This window comes from Copidosoma floridanum, unplaced genomic scaffold (assembly GCF_036245765.1).
Source record: "Copidosoma floridanum isolate Cflo_tuat_1 unplaced genomic scaffold, Cflo_Japanese_pri ptg000006l, whole genome shotgun sequence".
Lineage (NCBI taxonomy): Eukaryota > Metazoa > Arthropoda > Insecta > Hymenoptera > Encyrtidae > Copidosoma > Copidosoma floridanum.
In genome coordinates, this window is record NW_028321883.1 from 23340358 (window position 1) to 23356837 (window position 16480).

Below are 16480 nucleotides of genomic sequence, written 5' to 3' on the forward strand. Positions count from 1 at the left end.
TGCACTGCAGCAACGTTATTTAATAACGAGGTGTGTGCACGCCATCCCGCTGTACATTCAATCTTGCAAAATTCAAGGGGGCCAAATCAGCCATCCTCTCTCTTGAATTTCCTCTCGATTTGTCTATACTTGTATGCCAAAGAAAAGCAGAGACAGGAAGCCCCATTAGACGATTCCTTCCTCTCGGTTCTCTACACGCGGATGCACCACCTTTAACTCTCCTGCAGACGATCCCCTCCGATGCCTGAAAATTTCAAATCCTTCCCTCTTCCAAAATAAATAGAAGAAAAAAAGTGCACGTGTACACACGTAGGAAAGTGCAGCGTTCGCACCAGCGAAGGAGATCTTCCGTTCCTTCTTTATATAAATATATACTTACCTTTCCGCTACTGGACGTTGTCTCTTTGCTCGCGTCCAGTCACGTTCTGTGTCCGTTGTTTCTACATGTGCACACAACAGAGACGACGTAGAGAGAAGTTTGCGAACTTGCACGTACTAAAGTGCCCTCTCTTCCGAGCTCACGTGAATCTACCTGCATCTGTGTATAGAGTTAAGCTTCAAACCGATTTTGAAACATTTTTTTCTTCTTTTTTCAAGAAACGCCATTGAATTTTTAGCGCATTACTCGCACTGCAGTAAACAAAAACAAAAACATGTTTTCTTACTTACGTTGAAAGTTGCACATCCTTGTTAACAGTCCCCATTGCGCTTTGAAGTGCAAGATGCGCACTTGTATCTACAACCAAAGTTACAAGAAAAAATCACGTACTTACTCCTACATCTACATTGAAGAGGACCCATTTTTGCTTGCCGTTAAAATTACACATTATAACCAACGATAAAGTTAAACGCACTTTAATCATAAATTGAATTTTTGAGCTCTACAAGGTGTGGTAACCATATGAAGATTCAAGACATTAAAAAGACAATTATTAATGAAAATTACTGAGCATCAAACGCTTTTTTTTCTACTCTACGTATACTTTTACGGTTGTTAACACGTAACGATTTGCAAAATACTTTTCCTGCCTCTCCGTCAAAGTAGATCGAAAAAACTTGAACCGCACTAATCTTGAAATAAGATAAAAATACAGAGTCGAAAAACAAATCCCCTTGAAAAGAACAGAAAAAGAAAAGAAGAATCATTTCCTCGCCTGTAGCGGCCAAACCCTTTTTTTTTAACTCGGTCCGATTCCTGCGCACTATCCCGAAGACGCAGCCTTTCCTCCCACATTTGAAATCTCAACTGGAAATCTGTGTCCTGCTCTCCCTCTCTCTCTCTTCTCCCGCATCTACTCTACGTATAAATGAATGTATATATGTACGGTGAAGAGATGGAACGAGCGTCTACCCCTTACCTAGTTAAGGAGAAGGAGCGAAATCACGTGCTGGCATCTCCAAGAGGAAGGATCGTGTAGGTGTAGAGGTCGAAAGGAGGGATTTTCCATTTTTTTTTCCTTCTTTCTTTCTTTCTTTTTTCTTTTTTTACGCGTCTTCGTCGTTTTGCACGTGAGCACTTCGCGAGGAAAGAAGGAGCAGATGGTGCGAGAGAAGATCAAGGACGCACAGGAGGAGGAGAAGGAGGTGTGGAGTCAGGAGGCAAAAAAACGTGGATCCTGTTTTTGCGACGCCACGCTGCAGATATATATATATATATACATGTGTGTGTGTGTATACACCCGAGGTGTGAAAAGACAGGCGGAACGGATTAATCGCTTGATTTATATCGCGACCTTATGCTTATTTAGCGGAGGACTCGAGGGAGAGCTGCCTTGGTTTTTTTCTTTTACAATGTAAGAAATCTTATAAAAGGACTTTTTTATTATTTCACAGACTCGACACTATATAATACACTTTTTATTTACTATTTGATTTTTATTTTTTTATCACCATTTTATGAATATTTTTCGAAATTTTGATATTTCATATACATTACAAAGTACATTGTTGTCTCTTTCTCGGTTGTTTGAACAACTGTTGTAAAATTAAGTGTATGAAACCATTTATTAACGTTTTTTATTTTATTTTTTTATTTTGTATAAAATAAAAAAGCCTTTTTTTTAATAGCTGCAACGAAAGATGCACTTGGACAGAAAAAGCGAAAGTACCAAAAAACAAAGTACTCTGACAATGTCGTAAGAAATAAAGGTAGTGTAAAAAGAGGTGGGGGGAGGAGACCGAGTCTTAAGAGCATTAGATAAGAAGACTCGTGTAATAGCTCGCGCGATGGGGTGGCGTGTCTTTGTCTCTGTATCCTTTTTTTTTTTTTTTTTTTTTTTTTCTTCAAGGCGAAGCCCCCGTGTTCTTTTTGTGGATGTGTGTGTGTGTGTCATGAGACAACAAAGGAAAACAAACAACTGAACAGGCGCGCTCGCGCATGGCGAGATCGGATTAGAAAATTTGAATAGGCGGCCGTAGGTGTATCTTTGGAGACTGTACGTGGAGGGGGTGAAATTTATTACACCCAGGGACGGTCGGCTTTACCCTTTTTTTTTTTTTCCTCCCAAACATTTTCCAATTATTGTTATCGGTCCGGTGTATCAAGGATTATTTTTTCACAATATCGCTTTGACAAACAACAGTGTACGGTATATCCTGTGGATTATACTACTATACATTTCTGAGAATCTACGTTGACGATGAAATATAATAATTTGTTGCGTTAGAAGACAAATGGATTTTCTCTCGGTGTTACACTTTTGTGAAGTCATCTACTCAGTTATTGCACTTAAACGTTTGAAAATTTTATCAAAGTACAGCTATTTGTCAAAAATATAAAACATACACAATACGACAAAACTTGGATATGAATCACAATAGCAATAAAAAAAGATCGTGAAATGATATGGAGCTAGATCAAATAAAACTTTTTTATTAAGTCACGATGTGCTTTTTTTTACAAAATTTTAAATGAGATGGTTCTACATGAACTCGAGAAAAACTTGGTGAAAGGTTTTTATGAAGATCAACCTTTTTTGACGAATAATACACGATTACGCGGGACAGTAAATAATTAGCATAAACACTGAGAGACCCAATTGTTTATTGTTAACATATAGACATGTTTGATTCCAAGCAACTGTACATATATCTTTGAAGATAACATATTTAGTTATGATCAACTCTTTTTACATTGATCTGAAAGTTTGATATGTTATTAATACAATGCATCAGTTATCCGAAAACATACAGGTTATCCATGCAGCTAACGTATTAATGATATGTTGACTATCAATAATTATTGGGTCTCTCAGTGAAGAAAGTTGAACAGATTGGCACCTCGAAAACTGCAGGTCCAACACATTGATGAAAATGTTTTCAATGACTTGGACAAAAATCAACCCAACACAGTCAGACCTTTGACTCAGAAAGTCACCCGCACGAAATAAACGAAAGAACAAAGATAGCCATCTTTCAACGCAGCACCCCGTCGCAAAACATGTATATACCCATCGTACTCCCTTCGCGGATTTTCTCCAGCATCCCGTCATATCAACTGCAATAGTCAAAGCAAAGCCCAGCCCCCCCCCCGTATATACACCCACACACACGTACACCCGCGGAAACACAAACAGACCGCAAGATCCGTTCTCGGGTCGTCATGGCAAAGCCACTGTATATGTATACTGCACAGTGCACATGGGTATACGCACACGCGCTTAATCTGGAGCATGAAATCGCAGACGCGTTGGGGCACGCGTGTGAGCTTTCGGCGGAAAAGAGAGGGAATAACGGGAGTTGCCTAAAAGCCCGGATTACAGAGGGGCCAGTCTCGCATTCGAAATAATCTCCCGGTGCTTGCATTATTTGCATCCCCGTGGCCAAGCTCTACCTCCCCTGGTATATACACGCATATGAATGTATACATACCTCTCCCTTTTTCCCCTGTTGATCCGGTGATTAAAGGAGCTTAATTATGCATCGATATTTACTCGAACGTTTAAATTTACTGTTTACGCCTATATACCTATCATTGGTTGGTACAGGTGTCTGGTGTACTTATCTATACGATGGTAATGCGCAGTGCGTTTTTGCTCTTCGATGTATAATTCCAAACTGGCGAAATGAAGGTTTTTCTTTCTCGCTTTTACATCGCCTCCGAGCTTTTGGGATTTTACACGAAGAATTTTTTTTTTTTTTTTTTTTTTTCACAAACCCAGTTCTGTCAACTGTTCGGTTTGATGGTTGTTTCGCGACGTTGATGGATTGCTTTTTTGATTTTCAGTTCAAGATGTATGGATCACCTTTTTGTTTGTCATCACGTGTCGTATATACAGAAGCAATGCTGCAACAGTGAAATGTTTCTGTACCAGTTGGTCATTTTGTTGAGAAATTATGGATTACTCGTTGGTGGTGCCATTTTTCTTTTCCAACAAGGACAAACGTAACACAAATGCAAGTATTACTGATATGGATCGTTTAAACGATAGAATGTCTACAGCGGAAAAAAAGAAAACCAAAGATATGCATCTATGAGATTCTCGTCTATTACATCATCTCTTCCTCCCTTCCACCGCATGCACATTGCCTCTCTGCGATACAAAAGAAGAAAAAAACACTGGGTGCGCGCCGGAAATTGATTTTTCTGGCTGACTGGCTCGTTAAGCGGAAAAATGTACATAGATTCAGCTCGTGGCCGATTGTACGGAAAAAAAATCACAGATAAGCGCACTTTTGTACCATTTAGCAACGCTCGGCTTTACACGGCCAATTTAACGCGGTGCAAAATACGCGGTGCAGATGACCCGCGATTATTGAAACATCCATCCACGAGTGTAGATATATAGCTTCAACGACGCACAAAACGTACACTTTTTTCCGTTGAAAACAAGTGCTGGTAATTTTCGCTAAACGCTCGGTACAATCTTTCAGTGTGTCACCACGGAAAGTTATACCAAACGATTCGCTTGCGATGCACCCACCCGACCAAAGGTTGAAACAACAAAACCCTCCCCTTTGTCCCTTTCGAAGCCAAGACAATGAGCAAAGGCACGGCACCCAATCCAATTGTCAATGGTGAACCAAGCAAGCTGCACAACTCCGTGCATGTATTTGGTACGTAGAAGCAACCTTATACGGGAACTCGGCGACGTCTTTGGTCCCTCGCGTCGCCCGCGTTTACATGATAATGAAGCGATCGGCGCCCATGTACATATATACCCACAGATAAGCGGACACGGGCGCGTCGTTACGTCACCTTGGCGCTATTCCCGATTCCACCTCGTTTCTCTATACTATACGTATACGTAGATTGTGGGAAGACACAAGTAAGTGCACGTGTATACCTACCCTTGGCGTTGTTCCATTTCTCGGTCGTGGCCAACACGAGGACCCTCGTACACCGCAATGAAACTGCACGTAGCAAAAGGGCCTGTAAGTATACGGCCCCTCGGACGCTTCTAAATCTACGGACAGATAGTGGGTGACAGTACATATATACGTATACGGTGAGGACGCATCAGCTTAAGAGGATTGCCAGTTGCATCCCTCTGATTCGATCCCTCGATTCTGTATTGTCTGGATGTGACTCGTATATAGGATGAGGATCATCGAGAATCACCGTTTGTACCGTATACGCACTGAGGTTCGTTTTGTTGTCGTGTGTATAGGTACGTACGCAAGACGAAGCTGACGGAGGATGAGCGAGCGGGTGGGTGTACCGCATGCGATTCCATGCACGCGATGCCACTCGGCATCTCTACGGTGTAATGGAAATCGTGCTCGACTATACGTCTGATGAGATTTTCGTGGACATGCATGTTAATGTTGATGCCTGAGGGTGGTGCCGCTTGGATCGATCGTTTGTTTGGTAAAACATTAACGGATAATTGTTGTTATTTTTCGATGCCTTGACTATTCGTTTTTCAAATACATTATACGTATATAATATGTTGCGGTGTCTGCACTAAATGTGAGATTTTGTTATTTCGTGTATGATCGCCAGCTTTATCGTATAATATACGAATAATATATTGCTAAGAGTGTCAAAACGTTATTTAATGAGAAAAAAATAAATAAACACAAAAAAATATAACGGGACCAATCGAAATTATAGTTGCATATGGTCACTTTAATCTTCGATTTGAGCCTCTGTCTCTGGGCTGTAGCAGTAAAATCGATTAATTATACACACGCATGTATGCACGTATACATATACGTGCATATATAAACCATAAATGTGCCTCGTGAAATAGTTCTGCACGGCTACACCCGCCGTTCTTATTGGCCGCATGTATATGTACATCTAAAATACGAGTCATGCGATTGAGGTGGTATGATTGCATGCATCTGATTTTTTTAACTTACAATTTATAAAGCCCATAGTTATTCAAAGGCTCTGCGATTTACATTGTTCTTTTTTTCACGAAAAGGCGGCCTCTTTACTTTCAATTGACACGATTGAAGTCAATCATGAGCAACGGGGAATAAAAACCGCGACGAGCGATCACCTTACCTGGCCACCCAGGGCCTCCTGAAATTGTCAAACGCAGCCAACAGAGGGTGAATTCGTTAAAAAAAAAAAAAAAATCAAAGCGAGAGAGGAAGAAAAGGGTACAAGGGAGGATCGAGCAAAAAGAGCTCGTCGCAGACCCGTACTGCCGTCGTATATGCACACCTCGGACGCAATTAATTTCGCGCGCGATTCGAAAAGTTAACGAGGGAAAGTACGAGCGGCTTACCTGTGGTATATACACACGACTCGCGCGTTTTCCAATTAACGACGCGCTCGAGCGACGGACGACGCCGACGAGTTTTGATCCGCCCCGACAGCCCGGCATAGTATATTGTTCTTCAACTTTTAATTGTCCCCGGCTGGCCGTGGCGCGAGCGCTATCGGTTGCATATTATACTCGTGTATTCATGAAGCACAGTCGCGACACCCAAGCAAAGACTTTGCGCGACACAACAACGTCGTGTCCAACCTCATATATATATATAAATGTTTGCGTGTGTAGTGTATCAACTATAGGGGGCTTCGCGAGATCTCGAGAGGGATATTGATATTGCCTTGTGTTGTTCCGAATTTCAAGACAAGATCAAGACAAAATGCAGCTTAAAAATTTCAAGACAACACTTACCAAGAGTAAGTTCCTCAAGAATATTCGTTTTTCGATCATTCTTGATTGAGCTTACTCATTTACTCAATATATTTTACCTTAATGTGATTGAGGTTTAACATAAAATGTTAAGTAAAATACAAAATTTGTTTAAAATTTGACTACGTTTTAACAAAAAATGGGTACAAGGTGTAAATATTGTATAAATATATTGTATAAATAATTCTAATGTTACTACAGTATAAGTATGGCGAATCGTATAAAGCCACAACCGATGCTTCATGCTGTAACAATTATTTTTCAAGCTCTTTACGTGCATTATTTAATGTTAAAACAACAAAAAAAACAAAAATCCCCAAAGGAGAGTTAACGAATCCCAAGTGTTTGAGCTGTATAGCAGAGTAATATAATATCCGTTATTATATTATGGTAAAGTACGCATTAAAGTCTCATTAACGTTGCTGCCGCCTTTCCATCAAATCATGCAAATTTCGTCCGCTGCATATTTATAAAATTATTTCTAATTGTATGCTCATCTAGGCGTTTCATGAACTTTGCTGCCACTTGAAGAGGATGGGCTCGAGGACGGTCAACCTCCAAAGTGGATACCGCTTTCTTATATTGATCTGCAATAAAATCGTCCTCGTTAGATTACGTTAAATAAAAAAAAGCACTACTAAGTACCAATGGAACGCAAGCACTTTCCGAGTAAAACAAAACAAAATTCCAATGATGAAATTTAAAGTATATACTGCAAGAGTCACATATATTAATTGCTGGGGTGGAGAACGGGGGCGCTTGAAGATTGCGAATAATTCCCGGGCTCTGTAAAATCTCACGAGGAGCTAGGGCTTTTGCAATTAAATTTTTCGGACGACACGGCGGAATGTTTAGGCTCAGCGAAATATATATGTATATATACGTCTCGGCGCGCATTTGTGCAAGGGAAGAATGTCCCGGCACCCGCTGCTCCCTGCACATATATGCGTCGTTGTAATGAAGAGGAGCCGAGAAATTGCAGTTCTCGGACACGCCTGCGAGCGTTTATTACGCGTGAAACGCAAAATTTATCACGAGACTGTACGGAGGCTCCCGTTTCTCTTACTTTCGCGTTTATTTTCACTCGCTTGCGTTCAAGCGCCCGTTTGCTCTGGTGAATTTATTACTTACTTTGCGATAAAGCTTTTTTCAACGGTTTAAACAGCGAAAGGACGATTTTTTACATACATTTTTCGAATCCTACAACCTCAAGCTTAAACAAAGACTTTATTTTTGCTTTGTGCAGTAGAGCTTAATTTTTGTCGAGTTTCACGTATTTATGAATACATTTCTATGATTACACAATTCTGATAATTACTTTGACGTTTAATTATAATAATTCACGTATGAAGGAAATACGTTATTAATTTGGATCATAGTCTCCATGTAATGATTAGAGATTCAAACAATTAAACATGAACAAATCATACGCTGTCAGGCTGTTTCTCATCTTGGGTATTTCATCTATGAAAAGAAATGCATGAACAAAATTAGAGTTGAAAACTTCCATGGTATCTTTTAAATTTACAATTACAGTACAATAATTACGTAAAACCATCAAGAATGGTAGTTTTCCTACGAGTTTGAAAAGTCTTTGTTTGCGAACCGAGAGGTTTGCGGCCCGAGCTGAAGACGAGGGACGTAACGAGGTTCGTAAAGGAGACTTTTCGAACGAGTATCGGAAAACTGCTTTTTTGCCTGAGGAAGTACCAGCCTCCCAAAACCACCCGAGGGCGGAAAATTATTTTAATGCATAACAACTTACATCGACACTTAGCATTATGTTACTTGTAACGTCACATCTAAATGTTATTAAATAGTCATTTTATACCATCAAATAAGACCCATTCTGCACTAGTCCGAATCGTACTGTGAAAAAGCTCTTGCTTGTTCCCTACCCCTGACAAAAAATTTAACATGCAATTCCTTGCACTGTCACTCTCGTCGAACTTTTTTTCGTTTTTACCACGTGAACCGCGAAACTTGTCGAGTTTTAAGTGTTTTCTTCGTAGAACTGTTTCACAGTTACAAGATCCCGAAGTGTAGTAGAGGCAGCACAGCTAGTCGGAGAGTTGAAACCGAGAGAAATCTCTACTGTTTTCTGGCTGCAGGTGCAGAGTCGCTGCGCGAACGTCACGAGAGGCAAGTTTGCCTGAAAAAGGAATAAAGAAATGCTTTCGCGAGGGTCGGCAAAGTTTCAGCTCGGACGATAATTTTTGAAAATTTTCGCATTTGATATGTATTATGAAACAACAAAGTATTCCGGAATAAGTAAAACGAAAGAGAAAGCACTGGTTTTTAATCAATTTAATGGATAAAAAATTTTAAAAAATGGACAAATAAGATTGCGATGTTTTAACGTTTTAAAAAGGCTAGTTTTCTTTCTACGACAATCACACTAGAACAATTAATAAATTTTTTTTTTTAATTTTCAATGATTCCATTATTATCATACGAATAATTGTCTACTTGAAAATGTTTTGTAGCGATTTAAGCTCAACTTATGTAATTCAAATAAAAATCATTTGAAACAAAAAATGTTATCCATACATTCAAGTAATTCTACGTGTCATTTTGTAAAGGGCAATGCACATGTATTTTTGTCTTGCCTTAGTTTTAATGAGGAAACAAAAACTAAATTTGAACGAGGGCTAAAATGAAGTAAGCTACTACAAAATGTATAAATAGCCCATGTGCACACGGTATGGCATTGCGATGGAAAAATGTATTAATAATTTATTTTATCCGTATTCTGCACAACAAAAGCGATGAGTGTAACGTCCCTTTCCAACAGAGAGACACAGAGTCGGCGTGTACGGAAAAACGCTCAATTCCGTGGAATAAGCCTCCAATAAGTAGGCGTGGAGAAAAAAAAAAAAAAAAAAAAAAGAAGAGAGTAAAGTTCCGCGACCCCACTCGCAAAACTTGTCAAAAACGCTCGCTCCTCCCCTACCCTCCACTGAGAACCTGAAGAGACATCTCGGCACATCAAAGGCCATAGCTTTGCGTGGAATAAAACAAAAGGAGTCGCATAGGTGGACGGGCACAGCGAAAATGAAGAAAAGCAATTTCGCTCGATAATCGGAACTTATATTGCCAACAAGTTGTAAAGGCCCGCTTATGTGTAGCGCATTGGAAGCGAGGGAGGGACGAAATTCGCGCCCTGGATTTGAAAGGTGCCCCCTGCGCTGGGGCTTTGATATATAATACGTTGTTCGGGTGGCGGTGTATCGTAGGCCTATATACTCTGTAAGTGAGCGTTGAATGTTTCTGTCGCTCAGCTGGAGGAGGACGCATCATTATTTTGGAAGGAAGAAGAGGAGGAAAAAGTCAGAGTTTCGGACGAGCGGTAAATGATTAATGAAACTTGGTGCGAACTGTCTTTATTGAATAGAACGAAAAGTTTCCCGCTCGGGGGTGGTAGTTACGATTTAATTTTCCGAGTTTCGTCTTATCTACGTTTTTCTCGGCTGGATTTTTCAATCAGCTTTTTGGTTAATTGGTGGTTGACCTGCGATGCAAAAACCCGAAGAGGGAAAGGATTAAGAAAAATTCTTATGTTTTTTAAATCAAGGAAAAACGAAAATACTTGGCGTAATGGTAACTTTGCAACGCTAAATTATTTACAATTTTAATAACATGTATTGTGCGCCTTAGAAAGTTTAAAAAACCAAAAGAAATCTTTTTTTTTTTTTGTTTTACTTAATTTAAATAAACCATTTCCTTGTCACTTGTTTCGGGTCCAAACATAAAGAAACAAAATTTGTATCACCCTGAGTGAAAAATTTTTTAGCCGAAAATGTTTTAAAATCTTGAAAATTACAAGCAGTGAGGGTAAAAAATTTATGTCAACGTAGCAAAACCACGTTCCACGAAACATCTCCACCTCCTTCATCGTAACCCTTTAAATACCCTTAGTTTAACCGCATTTTATCCTCTTGGCTTTCTTCAACCGCGTACTTGTACATCTACAACTAAACGATCGGGAGACAGGATCTGTACTGGCTACGTATATATATACGGGTAAGTGAGGACAAGAAAAGCCACGAGCTCACTTGACAACCTGCCAATTTGTCGTTGGTGTCTTTGCCAACTTGAGACGCTAATCGAACTAAATTCCTATTCGGCGCCCATGAAATATTTATAAAACCCTTTAAATCGATTCAAATGTGCAAGTATCGTCGAAATCTGTAACCCTAACCGCTAGACCGTTCGGATACCCGTGTATCCTTTGGATGAATGGCAAACAAAAGCTCGACATTTTACAAACGAAAGCTTCGGGAGAAAAATCCTCTCAAAGAGCCCGAGTGCGCTTGTCGAGAATTTTTCAAAAGAACGGCCGGTCCGCGGAACAACAACGGGGAGATAAATAGAAAAGAGAGTGCGAGAGCTATCAGAGCGCGCGAAGCGAATTCAGGCTCACAAAGAGCGGGGGCGAGGCAGACTTTGCACAAAAGAATACCTATAAAATTGCGTAAATGAAAGAAAAAAAAAAAAAACGCTTCAGCCGATCCCAGTGTTTCTCTTTCTTTGTGTGCACTTTCGTTTCTCTCCTGACTTGTACAGTGTTGTAATTATTTCTTTTCTTTCGTGCATACCATGCGATTACAACTGTTTACTAAATAGAAGTAAAATACCGTAGGAGATTTTTTTTTTTCAGAGCTATAAATTTCATTTTCGTACCCTTTTTGTGAAACTCCGCAAGTTGAGGCGAACTTCAGGGTGAAGGTGGACCAAGTAATCAATTTTAAATCAGCTGTAATCGCTAAAACTGCTGGATTCATTTATAAATAATGGACATTAACTTTTTGACCTAAATTGACATTGATTCCGGTGATTACGTTAAGTCTATGAAAGCTTAAAAACAGTCTAGAATAATATGCCAAGTGAACCGTGGCTTGATGAATATTTAAAACGAGAAATTATTTTTTGTTTTTGAACGCCAAAAAACATGTTGCAGTCAGATTACTAACTAAGTACACGTGATTGTATTGAATAACTCATTCATTATTCTCCAATTACTTTTAATTTTCTATAATTTTTTTTCTTCTCTGATCAAAACTGTGATGAAAAATAATACAATCGTTTAAATCAACTGTAGAATGGATAATGAATCAAATATATTTACGTCCTCTACATGATAAGTTACTACCATTTTATCTCGATTTTATAAAACACTATGAGAAATGGCTCGAATATTTCATATAATATTTAAATTCAAATAATTTTAAAAGTTAATATCGGAATTATGCATGAGGAGCTTAAATTAAAGTGGTGGGTGAAATTATCATGCAATTATTTAAAAATCGTTAAAAAAAAACTAGTGAAATCCTCAATTTATCTTTCGCGTAAAAATGAAAGACCCCTCGCTTTTGGATTTCTCGTCCATCATCCTGCAATACGTGATTCAAATCGACGTTTGAAAATACGAAGACAGAAATTAATAAAAAATAAATTCGTTATATCCACCGAGTGATTTAAATACATCCCATGCGAATTATTGATAAAAGCAAATCGTCGATTTCAGCTTCAGCTAAATTATTTCGCTTCCCTCGTCGTTCGTCTGTCGGAAACGCGTATAAGTAATAAGCAATGCATTTATCAGCTTAATTTGCGTCCGCGTTCCTCTCGATTTTCCGCATTTATATTCCCATGGCGTCGGTCGCCCATGCAGCTCCGGCGATGCATCGCTTCCATTAAATTTCAATTTTGTATTTTCGGCTCGTCAGAGTCTCGCCAGGGCCATCCGTCAGACGCTCCTTCGTTGAAATTACGCGGATCTTTCCGTCCTCACTTGCCACGATTTCCTAATAATTATTACGCTCCTTTTTTTTTTTTTTTTTTTTTTACCGCAACCGTAGAATTTTATTTTATATGCATGAATATTTTCCAATTGTACTAATTGAATTATAATAAAATTAAAATTTTCGAACCACAAATAACGATATCAATATGGAACTTGAAAATAAATATTACCGACATTTCCCAGAGTGAGAATATCTGAACATAATCATAGTTTTATAGTTGTTTAAAAAAAAAGTCTGACGCTTTTTGATATGGCATGAATAAAAAAAAAAAAAAAATCAAAAGACGGATATTTTACTAATGTAATAATATAATATAACATACAAATGTACGCGTCTCTTTATTGCTTTATAATTAATTATTTATGTTTTTACGCGGATATGCCTCAACATCCGTTCTATTTATCTGATTACAGGAGGTCACGGTAATCCATCGCACGATGTGGGCACTTTTGCGTCATCTGTACCGCACTTACCGGATTTGCTTGACGAGTGAGTATATACTTTAATTTTTGCATACATCACGCCAATGCAACTCACGTTCGAAAGTGCAATATCGGATCAATTTAAATTAATAAAAATTAAAAAATAATGTATGCGTACGAAATATTTTGTGTACATACGTACACGTAGCGGTTTTATAGTATGGACTCTCCTTAGATGTGCACGAGAAAAGCTGAATGTAAAATACAAAGGAAGCTGCGCGTACGTTATATATACACACTGTACGGGGTCAGCTACACGCTATACAAACAGTATAACGTGACGTGGGCAATGCAAACGTACATCTAAATGCTTACAAACAGGCATACCTACCTACATATGGTGCATAATAGCAGCAAACAGAGAGGACAGATGCATCCACGCATTGCATGTCCGTTTACTGTATGGTAGACGGGACAATCTACGAAAAATCTTTAGTCACGTGGATACAAGTACCCCTGAAATCATTCACATCACTAAGGGTTGTTATTTCTTTACAAATAAAAAAGCGCCAAACATTAATGTCACATATCAAGAGTGTAGTCGCTAGTCCTGTTGTCTTTTTCAATAAAATTTTTTTTTTTTTTATTTAAAATTAAGTCGATTCCATAGACCTGATTGAATATTTGGATTTTTATTATTGATATTTTAATGCCATTCGTAGGTGCAATTGTTCGGAAATATCCTCTTTAAGTCTTAAATATTTTCAAGTCCAAGATCCAAAGAAATTTCCCTCGTACGAATTACAATTACTTTTGGTACTTTTCTAAAAGTTAAGAGTAACAAATAATCAAGAATTGATGAAAATGAGGTAAAAACCCCAAATGTAAGCTCCTCGTATCTCTATAGAAACTATAGACATTTCTACTCAAACTCATGGATTCACCTACCCAAAAACTCTCTTTAGGTCGTTGGAGGTGATGGCAAACTCTAGAAATCGGTATCTCGTATACCGATCACCTGTACACACGCACCCCTAAATCGTGAGGTTTCGAGTTATATTTTGCAGCGAAACACCCAAAAAAACGTGTCGATCCTCCAAGTGAATTTTATTATCTTAAAACCTTCTTACCCTCATAAAACTACCGAGCCACTTTTTCGCGGATTACCTCGCGTGTGACCCAAACGCTCGGAGCCCTTATCTCTCTTTCTCTCTTTCTCCGTGCCCATGCGCGCGTGTGCCCCCCTCGATCTCTCTCGGGTCGGCGGCACCCACGAACCGCGCAGCAGCACCGCTCCACAAGCTCCACGCAGTCAGTTCGTAAATGGCGTCCGAGCTTTGAGACCGAGCGATCGCGCGGCTTCTGGTGAAATGACGCGGACCCGCTCGTCCCTCCGTTTTTCATTTCTATTGTTGCTCGCGCTACCGAGGACGAAGTATTTTTTCCCCGACCATGAGACTTGTGGCTTATCTAGTCCTGGCGCAAATCTGCTGTCAATTCGTAGATGCGCTCACGGGCGTCGGCAAGCCGTCCGACCTCCTTCTAGACACCAGGTGCGTTCCTCCGTACGCTCTTGCGTATATGTATAACTATATACGTGTACCGTTGCTTTCGTAACCATATCGTAAAATATACGTGGTGGGTATATAGCTATGGGTATCTTTATGTACCCATACTCCACCGGATGTGTGCCTATCTCACTTCTTGCTCCCCATAGGCTGCACCAATACATTTCATCTTATTTGACTTTGTTACAATTTTTTTTTTTTTTTTAAAAACCGTGGCTGGGTTTTTTTTATTTCTATTTGAGAAATAGCAAGGATTTCATAGAGCGCTGGAAGGTTACGTTTACCGGATGCTGCGATCAATTTTTTGTTTACTTTTTTGACGCTTGACAAGTAGGTATAATTCAACGTGACATGGACTTTCGGAGCAAAAATTTATACTCAGTGGCTTTAAGTTGAACTGTGTTTTTATTTTGATTCGAGTAAAATTTATTGAGCTACGAAATTATGAAGTATTAAGATAAGCTTATACAAAGCACTTGTGTACAATCGTATTGTAATTTTGTAATGCAAAACAAAAAGAGACTAGTATAGGTAAGCTTACCAAGATAAATAAACTTTTGACTGGAGAAAAAATTATGAATGTCAAGCTTATGATTTATTTTTGAAAAAAATTTTTTTACGTACAAAATTATGTATAAAAAGTACTTTTCACTTGTAAAGAATGGAAAAACAATGAATTTATTTTTTTATTTTCTTAAGTAATTTTAATTAAAATATCAGAAGTGAATTCAAAATTGTTTTACAGAATGAGGTAGTACTTGGTGATCTTGTATAGTTGAAAAAAAAAAAAAAAAAAAAAAAAAAAAAAAAAAAAAAAAAACCGATTAACTGATACGATATCATTTGTAAAAAGTGATTAGAAAAAATGGTTATTTTAACACGAATGAAAACAAACGAAGCAACGACAAAGTTAACCAGCCTGTGATACTCATGAGCGAAATTTCGATTCACAGCAACGATGACAAATTTGACAGCTCGGAAGGTGGATCGTCGTCAAACCCGTTTATAAAGAATCCTCCTATTCCTCGGCCGACTAACTCACAAAGCAGCACCATAGATCTGTCTGAAATCAGCGGCCTTAAAAATGTCAACATGCAGTTGCCAGCGGGTGTCAGTCTCGCCAGTTTACCTGGCGCGTCTTCGCTGCCAGGACGCAAGGACAATCATGACGGTACCTGTGAGGTGTGTGTCTATTGTTTGAGAAATAAATAACATCACTACTTTCATTCGAATTTACGATTACAATGAAAAAAATTGTTTCAGCTTTACGTGGGAAAAATTTGCGAGCACCTCGTTGGCAATCAGTCCGTCTATATCCCCCACCCGATGACCCAGAGCTTATTAGAGGAAAAACTTATAAAGGCCTTCAGCGTTATTAATAAATCACCGTGAGTATATTGCGGGGAAAAAGATACTACTTTTATTGAGAAGTTTGAAAAATGTGTTGTGTTGATTTTGAGTTTGAAAAGAGTACGAAGAATTAAAAATCTTTGATGTGAAAAAGGAAGAATTCAAAAATAATAGTACGTCCGTTTTGTACCGTTTTTTTATAACGATAAATGTATAAATTAAATTTTCGTGTCATT

At 38.7% G+C, this 16480-nt stretch overlaps 1 protein-coding gene across 4 annotated transcripts in view; it reads left to right on the plus strand.

The window, feature by feature from the left end:
- The window catches only part of Ror (tyrosine-protein kinase transmembrane receptor Ror), a 41533-nt gene that overhangs the window by 20557 nt on the left and 4496 nt on the right, over positions 1-16480 (plus strand). For 3 of the 4 annotated variants that reach the window (XM_089598862.1, XM_089598863.1, XM_089598860.1), the window contains 3 exons: positions 13318-13393; positions 15848-16076; positions 16158-16282. In XM_089598862.1, the coding sequence (XP_089454988.1) occupies positions 13318-13393; positions 15848-16076; positions 16158-16282 (430 nt within the window). Of the gene's footprint in view, positions 1-13317; positions 13394-14675; positions 14880-15847; positions 16077-16157; positions 16283-16480 lie in introns of those variants that run through there. The other variant, XM_089598859.1, reaches the window with a different exon arrangement.